General features: G+C 42.3%; 1 protein-coding gene across 4 annotated transcripts in view; it reads right to left on the bottom strand.

Moving 5' to 3' along the window:
- LOC143301473 (lactadherin-like) overlaps nucleotides 1–10,000 on the bottom strand; it is a 228,168-nt gene that overhangs the window by 31,880 nt on the left and 186,288 nt on the right. For 3 of the 4 annotated variants that reach the window (XM_076615783.1, XM_076615785.1, XM_076615784.1), the window contains 2 exons: nucleotides 5,319–5,491; nucleotides 2,727–2,804 (listed from right to left, as the gene is read on the bottom strand). In XM_076615783.1, coding sequence (XP_076471898.1) covers nucleotides 2,727–2,804; nucleotides 5,319–5,491 — 251 coding nt within the window. The remainder of the gene's footprint in view (nucleotides 1–2,726; nucleotides 2,805–5,318; nucleotides 5,492–10,000) is intronic. The other variant, XM_076615786.1, reaches the window with a different exon arrangement.

The following is a 10,000-nucleotide window of genomic DNA, read 5'->3' as shown; positions in this document are numbered from 1 at the left end:
ATTTCATAACATATTGCAATAAAACAAGGATATGAATTCGAAACACAGAATCTTTTTTTTTCTCCATAAATACACTGGTATTACACAACCATGCCTTCGAAAGATTGAAAAAAAAAATCTTTTTACTGATTTACTTGAATTTCGAAAATAATGCATTGTGTGATATTAAAAGGAAAAATTCAGTCGCACATCATTAAACATACACATATAATCCAATTCAGTATCAAAGGCCATGGTAGAGTAATACAGAAAAAAATATATGATAAACACAAGCATACATCAACGATGTATAACAAGGGACAAACACATTTCACATTTCCAATGACTTTCGTCGCAAAAGTTCAATCAAGTCATGTCAAAGTTTATCCCAAACAGACTCCGCGAGGGCACGTGGAATAAACGAAACAAAAGAGGGCAAGGATAAAACAATGCATTCCGATGATGCACGTTGCGAACATAAATTAATGTGCGATAGAAAGGATAACTTTGCAAAAGAAATCAGCTTCAGCGAAACCAGTTTGCCGAAACATCCATTCTAAACAGGACGTTACGTGGAGGGGTTAAACCGCTCACTTGTGGAAACCGCGATTTTTGATTAAAAAAAAAAAAATCAAAAAAATCCTAAAACAAAAATCGCAATTAACCATATTAATCATTTTGAATGTGAGGAAATTCCACGCCTCGTTCCTATAATTATAGTTATATATTTTTGTTTATCCCACTTTGAAAAATGCAATGCTCCTTCAGACTAAGGCACGCACTCTTACCAATGACAATTCATATGCACAAGGGCATGCAAAAGAACATCACGATTTTGCTCACGTTGTCATCAAAACCTTTCAAAATCCTAGTGCAACGAAAGTCAGTAGAAAACAGAACACAAACAAACAATAAAACAAACAAATGACTTGACGAAACCAACAGACGATACGACCAATACATAGCTACCAACAAACACAGCTCAAATACATTATGATAAGAATGGTATAAAATGTACATGTATATAATCATATACTGTATAATTATAAATACAGTAGTGGCAGTCTTCAGGGGTCTGTGCTACCTACGTGATAACTGGACAGGTAACAAATACGTCCTGGAGGGAAACGGGAGAACAAGGGGAACGGGGGGCCAAAAGGGAATGGCGAACCGTCACCGACCAACACAGTCAGCTAAAGAGTCCACCAAGGTGGTTGTTTTTTCTCTTCTAAAAATGAACACTTTCCAAAAAACTAACGTTTAGGTCCCACAAGTTGATGAACTCGTATGTAAGTTTCCAACACTTTCCACTTGCTCTGCATTTTAAACGGCACTGAAACATTACAAGAAATCAGCAGTCTTTATACCTTTTTTATAATTTAAAATCATTTTGTTATTGAATTGAGCAGTCTTCTTACCCCTTTTTTGTCTTTTAACAGATTTTTTTTTTTTTGTTACTGAAAACCTCCCTCCATCCATGAAGCAGTATGCTGTTATATTGTTTATTTGTTTCTTTCAAATTTCTTAAGAACTTCAGATCATATATTTTCTTATCTTTTATTTAAAAAAAAATACCCCCCAAAACACTAATTTTTTTTTATGTCTGTCGACATATATTTTTTCCAGCGTGCGGGCGTTTTGTGACAGTTGTATACGCTACCTGTTTCTCAAATCATCCGTGTTATTGTATTGTCTATGGTGGACTCTTTGACTGAACGTGCTACAGGACATCCTCAACATCCCTCTGCTCACTACTCACCTGTTCTGCTGGAGGCTGTCATGTGTATACCCACCGAACGTGTACCCGTCAAAGGTGTAACAATCTGCCGAAGGCATCTTTTGCCCTTGTGCACACTTAGCAAAATGGCGAGAAAACAAGTGTATACCCACCAAAGGTACACCTGTCCAAGGTGTAACAATCTGCCAAAGGCATATTTTGCCAGTGTGTACACAGAGCAAGATGGCGAAAAACAAACAATGGAAGACCTACAGTTTACCAGAAACTCACCTGAAGCTCACTCATATCTAGCTCTAGAAAGCTTGTGCAAGTATGTATCACTGGGTCCCCCATCGGTCAGTGGTGAGAGACAGCGGGAATGCCGCGGCAAATTCAGAGTTTTGAATATCGTAAAGATCTGCGAGTCTTTTTTTTTAATCTTTTTTTTTTCTTCTTTTTTTTTCGATCCAATGATGCACCGCTATGCAAATAATGCCAAAAAAAGAAAAGCGAGCGTTTGCAAAATGTACAGGAGCCAGACGTACATATGCTTCGTGAAGTGTATTTATATCCTTGTGACCCCGGTACACTTGGTTATAAAGACATAAAAACGTATTTTAATAGGTGTTTTGTTCAACCTCTGATGTGTTAGATGAGATACATGTTTTAACCATGCGAATATTTCATCAACACTAAAGCGACAATGTTTTTGTGACTCTTTTTACGGTCTGTATGTGCTACTGTATGAATCTAAAGCCTTACAGAACAGATGTATGGATGCATTTTACTTCTGCTACAGAGAGAAAAAAAAGTTGATTGTTGTCGTTAATGTTGTTTTGTTGTTATTGTTGTTGAGGGGAGGGGAACAAAGAACGTGATTTCTTTTTTTTTGTTTTTTTGATGACAAGTTTGTCGCGTCACCGAGTTTTTCACAGGCTGCTCTGTCACGTGACCCGCGGGGACTCAGTGATGTCACAGACCCCCAGAAGACTGCCAACCAAACAACAGGCGTTTCAGCGTTAGTTCTTACCAATCCTTCCTCGGAGTATTTGTCAGGAATTAAATGCGAGGAAGTTGTATTAAACGAGGGGCTCCACAACCATTGGCTCTAAAACAAGATGAAGGAAGACAGATTAGAGACAACAGAGCCAGTAAGGTCATGTCATCTGAAGGTCAAAGGTCAAGGCCGTTTGGGGGGGGGGGATGACGTCAGAGGGGGTGGGCAGTCACAGGAAGAAGATGGTCTGCTGGGATACATGGAAGTCAGAATGAATTACCACATGTATGAATCACAGCGCAAAATTGATTGACTGAATAATCATGATAACACATTCTGAAATTAAAGTGAAACTGAAACTGATGTTACAATATAAAATTTTCCAAACAAAATAAACCGAAGCCACAGACCAAATTTCCAAATGAAGTAAAAGTAAAATAAAGGAATATTCCTGACTGCATTCATACTTATTTCTAGTGCACAGAATCAGAGGCATGGTTTTTGTCCAACGTGTATGTACGTATGTATGTATGTATGTATGTATGTATGTAGGTAGGTAGGTAGGTCGGTACGTACGTATGTATGTATATTGTATGTAGGCATGTTTATCTGAAGGCAGGTAGGTAGGTACGCATGCTTGGATGGATGGATGAATGCACGTGCGTTTCTCCTTTTCTTCGTTTAGGTTGGTGGGTAGGATGGTGGGTGGGCTTCCAATGACTTGCATTTGTGTGTGTGTGTGTGTGTGTGTGTGTGTGTGTGTGTGTGTGTGTGTGTGTGTGTGTGTGTGTGTGCTGTTCTCGCTTTTCAACCCACAAAATTAAGAAGAACAAAATTGAACAGTTTTTCCAAACGCTATAGAGTAGGCAAACAAAATTCCAGATTCAGATATAAAAACAACAACAAACAAACAGCATAACCATAGCAATAAAATAAAAGAATACACTGAACACCATTCTCATAAAAATAAATAAATGAATAAAAGCCAAAAACGAGAAAAGAACCCCAACCCCTCCCCTAAAACGCGTACAAATGTTTTTAGTCGCATTGTGTAAAAATTGATACTAGCATTTTGTTTTCAAGTGGTGCTTTGTGGGTGTTGACAGCGTGTATTATGACGCAATCGTTTGATAAAACCGATGATACAGATGAATATTCATATCAATTAAAATAAAACATAACTCTAAAGGTGGGATGGGACACACACACATACACACACACATACACAAGAGGAGAGAGAGAGAGAGAGAGAGAGAGAGAGAGAGATGTATGAAGCTTTTAGATTTGAGGCATTATTTCATCATCTAACAAAGAGACGTGCTCACTTGCACGAAAACAAAAACACACACAAACACTTGTAAATACACGCGCACATATACACATACAAACGCACGCAAATACATACGCACGCGTGCTCACGCACATACCAACATCCTCACGGATGGGTACAGTTTCTCTCTCACACAATCTTTCTTTACACACACGCACATTCACGTACTACAAAAATACTTAATTTAAGTTAATGATAACTAAGAATAAATGATTTACACCCACACCCAAAATCACACCAACACAGACATTCTTGCCTTCCAATATTACTCATCAACTAGCAGTCATGCCCACACAAACACACACTTTGTGATAATCAACAAATAATCTCCACCCATATCTAAAATGACACCCAGGCGAACATTCTTACACTCCCCAAACCACTCTCACCCTCCACAAACTTGAAAGATAACACACAGGCAAACATATTTCCCCATCCACAAATAAACACACATATAATGACAAACAACAATCAAACTACACAGGCGTTACCAACATTTTTCCCCCAATCCCCAATAAAAACACATATACAATGACAAACCACAATCACACTACAAGAGTTTATCCCCAGTAAAAACACATATACAATGACAAACCACAATCACACTACAAGAGTTTATCCCCAGTAAAAACACATATACAATGACAAAACACAATCACACTACAAGAGTTTATCCCTAATAAAAACACATATACAATGACAAACCACAATCACACTACAAGAGTTTATCCCCAATAAAAACACATATACAATGACAAACCACAATCACACTACAAGAGTTTATCCCCAATAAACAAACACAAACACTTAACGACAAACCACAACCACACCAAAAAGAGTTTATCCCCAATAAACAAACACACACATTCATAACGACAAACCACAATCACACCACAAAGAGTTTATCCCCAATAAACAAACACACACATTCATAACGACAAACCACAATCACACCACAAAGAGTTCATCCCCAATAAACAAACACACACATTCATAACGACAAACCACAATCACACCACAAAGAGTTTGTCCCCAATAAACAAACACAAACACTTAACGACACACCACAACCACACTACAAGAGTTCATCCCCAATAAACAAACACACACATTCATAACGACAAACCACAATCACACCACAAAGAGTTTATCCCCAATAAACAAACACAAACACTTAACGACAAACCACAATCACACTACAAGAGTTCATCCCCAATAAACAAAACACAAACACTTAACGACAAACCACAACCACACTTCACCAGCGTCACACCAAGCTGCCCACACAACAATACCTTGGGGTCCAGGTGATGGGCGTCCTTGTAAAAGTACCAGACCCGGGTGTCGTTGGAGTAGGAGATCTTGAAGCGCTCCACCCAGTGCTTCCTCCGGGTGTCCCCCCGCCCTTTGGTCACCACCCCGGTGACCAGGGTGGGCGGCCCCACGTCCATCTGCAGCCACTGGGAGTCTGGTGGTGGGTGGTGGGGGAATGTAGGTGTGGTTGTGGGTTGGGGGGAAGAGACAGTGGAAGCAACGAGTTTTAGTTTTATTTTCATTTTTCAGTTTCAAGGTGGTGCCAGAGCATGTGCGGACAGATCCATATAATTATATCATACGCTGCACATTACCGTATTACAACAACAATAATAATGATAATAATCATAATAACACTATTAATAATGATAGCAATAAGTACACACACACACACACCCGCGGCACGCGCGCGCACACACACACCACATTACAAAATATACACACACACAAACACACACATAGAGAGACACACAGCCATAGTCACACACACACACACACATATACACACACACACTCACACACACACACACACACACATCACAAACATACACACACACACACTCACACATAAACACACACACACACTCACACATACACACTGACACAGACACACAAACACACAGACAGACAGACAAACACACACACACACACACACACACAGAAAGCACACAGACACACACACACACACACACATCACAAACATAGAACCAAACACACACACACACACACACACACACACACACACACACACACACACACATACACAAACAGACACACACAGACACACACACAGACACACAGTCGCAGACTCACACAGACACACACACACCACAACCCGACTTACTTACTGGCAGAACTCCAGGTACCCGCCCTTCTTACCCACCCTTCAATACCCCCCCTCCCCCCCCTCCTAAAAAAAACCAAACAAAAAAACCAAACCAAAACCAGACCCCTCTTGACTTCAACAGAATGTTGGTTGTGGGATAGGACTTTAAAAGAGGGGGGCAGTGTGGGGTGGGGGGGGGGTGGGGGGTGGGGGGGGTGGAGGGCAGGGGGGGGGGGCGGTGGCTGGAGGGTATGTGTGTGTGTGTGTGGGGGGGGGGGAAGGCTGAGGAGGAGGATTTATAATGCTCATAACACCAGTAACACCCCTGGTCCCTACGCAATGGGCCCCCCTTTCTCATACGTACAGTCACAGACCAGACACGGAACAAGTGACAAGGACCAGAACGGAAACAGACCGCTGCCTTTCATTGTCATTACACATCTGTTCCTTTGCGGCCAGATTTCTCGTCTGTTTATCCAGCTACGACAAGAAAGATGAATGCAGCAAAAAGAGGAATCAAGGAAAAGACAGAAAACACGAAAATCGGTATAATCGGATCGGTATTAGCAGCAGCAGCAGCGCCAGCATTAGTGGTGGTGGTACCTACTCGTTGTCGTCAAGTATTGTAGAACACAATAAAAAATAAAATGAAATAGAATAAAATGAAGAGAGAGTGAGAGTGAGAGCGAGAGAGAGAGAGAACGAGCGAGAGAGAGAACGAGCGAGAGAGAGAGAGAGAGAGAGAGACAGACAGACAGACTGACAGACAGGCAGAGACAGACACAGAGAGAGAGACACACAGAGAGAGAAACAGGAGATAGGTATGCAACGAAGAGAGAGAGAGAGACAGAGAGAGAGAGAGAGAGACAGAGAGAGCGACAGAGAGACAGAGAGAGACAGAGACACACAGAGAGAGACAGAGACAGACAGACAAAACATACATGCAGACACAGAGAGACAATGAGAGATAGAGACAAACACACACACACACACACACACACACACACACACACACACACACACACACACAGAGACAGACAAATGAGAGATAGAGAGACAGAGACAGTGGGGGATAGAGAGAGACGAACATGGATGGTTCATTCACATACAGGACATTGTCCTATATGAAAGGATACAAAAATAGAACAGAATTACGAAGTTGTTACAATCCTATTCATAATTTCTTATACAAGTACACCGACAACTTCCTTTGAACTCCGCAGGACCAACATATCTTTCTGACCTTATCAGTGTTTACACTCCCGCAAGAAATCTCCGCTCTTCCTCTGACTGTTGTTACCTTTTTGAAACTTCCTCGTGTCAATACAAGAACCCACGGTGAACGTTCTTTCTTCTTTGCTGCTCCTCACAGCTGGAACAACCTTCCTCATCATATCCGTGCATCTGATTTCTATTTCTGCTTTTCGCTCATCATTAAAAACTCATCTTTTAAAAACCTATCTACAAGAACTCACAGCTTCCTTACTCTCCAACAACACCCATGTCAACTCTTGGATGTATGTAGAGTGGGAGGGGGAGAGAGAGTGTGTGGGGTTGTGTGGGGGGGGGGGGGGGGGGAGGGCGGGGGGCAGCGGGAAGGGGGGGGGGGGGAGGGGAGGGGGGAAGGAGTGTTTGAGAAATAGTGGTCATGAATGTTTTATGTAACTTGTAATATTTTTCTTTCATGTAAAGCGCCCTGAGCTCTTAGAGAGAAAGGGCGCTAAATAAAATCAATGTAAATTATTATTATCATTTAAAAAAAATTATTATTATCATTATTATTATTATTATCATTATTTTTTTTCTTGTTCAGAAGATAGATAGAATCAGTCGTAATCGAAACTGAAAGAGATATGTATAAAACACCAACAACTGAACGCCATACCACCAACCAAACCCACCCCACAATTACCCCCTCCACCCCACCCCCTACTGACTTTTTACCACAGTTCTTTTTCTATCCCCCCCACCCCACCCCATCCCCACCCGCCACCCACCCCCACCTCAGTCTCCAACCACTACTACAAGCCGGCACTGACAAGCTAACTAAACTAACCCTGGACTCGACTGTGACTGAGTGACTGACTAACTCGCCAACCTCGCGAATCCGACACGACAGTCTTATTACCACACTTCCCGGAGTCCACACAATGGCAGTGGACACGGTCAGTACAGGGCATTCTCAGCGCCCGCTGACAAACGATTCAAGGGGCGTCAGACAGGAAGGCGTAGTAGGGCGTAGCGGGCGTATAGGGCGTATGGGCGGGGTTGAGGGGGGGGGGATTTCATTCCTCTCCCCTCTACTCCTCCTGAACTTGAAGAGGAGTGGCGTGGTGTGAAGTGAGAGTGAAGGTGAAAGTGGAGTGGAACGGAGTGGCTGCTGATGTGTGTAAATGGGTCGTTTAGTTGGGCATTATGGGTAGGCCCTTGAGGGCGGGGGGTGGGGGGGGGGGGGGTGTAAGCTCAATGTGTTGTGTTGTGTTGTGTTGTATCGTATTGTATGGTATGTTATAGTATGGTTTTGGCTCTTTAAGCTGTGATATGGTATGGTATCACATTGTATTGTATTTACTGTACTGCATTGTAATGGATTGCATGCATTCTATTTATTGTATTATGATTATTGTGTTGTGTTGTGTTGTGTTGTGTTGCGTCGTATCGAATCGTATTCTGTTGAATTGTATTGTAGGGTTGTATTCCATGGCATCGTACTGTGTTCACTGTATTGCACTGTACTGGGCTGCATGCATTGTATTGTATAGTATGGTATGGTGTGGTGTGGTGTGGTGTGGTATTGCACTGTCTTGCACTGTATTGCATTGCCTTGCACTGCACTGTATTGTATTTAGTGCGATGCACTGTGATGGACTGCATGCATTGTGTTGTATTGCATTGCATCGTAAGTTAATGCTGCACACGGTATTTTTTTGGTTTATCGCCTCGTTCGAAAGACTAGCACCGAGACCACTGCTCAAAGTGTAGCAGGGGAGTAAGAGTCTCGGTCCGTACGGGACTCGTCCAAGTGAACCCGTGAACGCTCGACTCTCAGTAAAGCATATTACCACTGGGCTACCGTCTGTTACTTCTCCTCCTCCTCCTCCACTTTGTCCTTCTTCTCTTCCTTCTCCTCCTTGTCTTTGTCCTTCCTCTTCTTCTCCTTCTCCTCTTTGTCATTCTCTTCATATTTGTCCTTCCTCTCCTCCTCCTCTTTGTCTTTCTCCTCGTCTTTGTCCTTCATTTTCTTCTCCTTCTCCTCTTTGTCTTTCTCCTCGTCTTTGTCCTTCCTTTTCTTCTCCTCCACTTTGTCTTTCTCCTCGTCTTTGCCCTTCCTCTCCTTCTCCTCCTCTTTGTCTTTCTCCTCGTCTTTGCCCTTCCTCTCCTTCTCCTCCTCTTTGTCTTTCTCCTCCTCGTCTTTGTCCTTCCTTTTCTTCTCATCCTCCTCTTTGTCTTTCTCCTCGTCTTTGTCCTTCCTCTTCTCCTCTTTGATCTCCTCCTTTTGCTCATCCTCTTTGTTCTCATCCCTTGTCCTCCTCCTCCCCTTTGTTCTCCTCCTCCTCCTCTTTGTTCTTCTCCTCTTTGTTCTTCTCCTCTTGTTTCTCTTCCTTTGTTCTCCTCATCTTTGTTCTCCTTCTCATCTTTGTTCTCCTTCTCCTCTTGTTTCTCTTCCTTTGTTCTCCTCCTCATCTTTGTTCTTCTCCTCTTGTTTCTCTTCCTTTGTTCTCCTCCTCCTCTTCGTTCTCCTCTTTGTTCTCCCCCTCTGTTCTCTTCCTCCTCTTTGTTCTCCCCTCCTCTTTGTTCTGTTCCTCTTTGTTCTCCTCCTCCTTCTCTTCTTTTTAT

This window comes from Babylonia areolata, chromosome 27, assembly GCF_041734735.1.
Source record: "Babylonia areolata isolate BAREFJ2019XMU chromosome 27, ASM4173473v1, whole genome shotgun sequence".
In the NCBI taxonomy this organism is placed as follows: Eukaryota; Metazoa; Mollusca; class Gastropoda; order Neogastropoda; family Buccinidae; genus Babylonia; species Babylonia areolata.
Note: the sequence above shows the minus strand (reverse complement) of the source record. Positions and strands in the feature narration are given on the sequence as shown.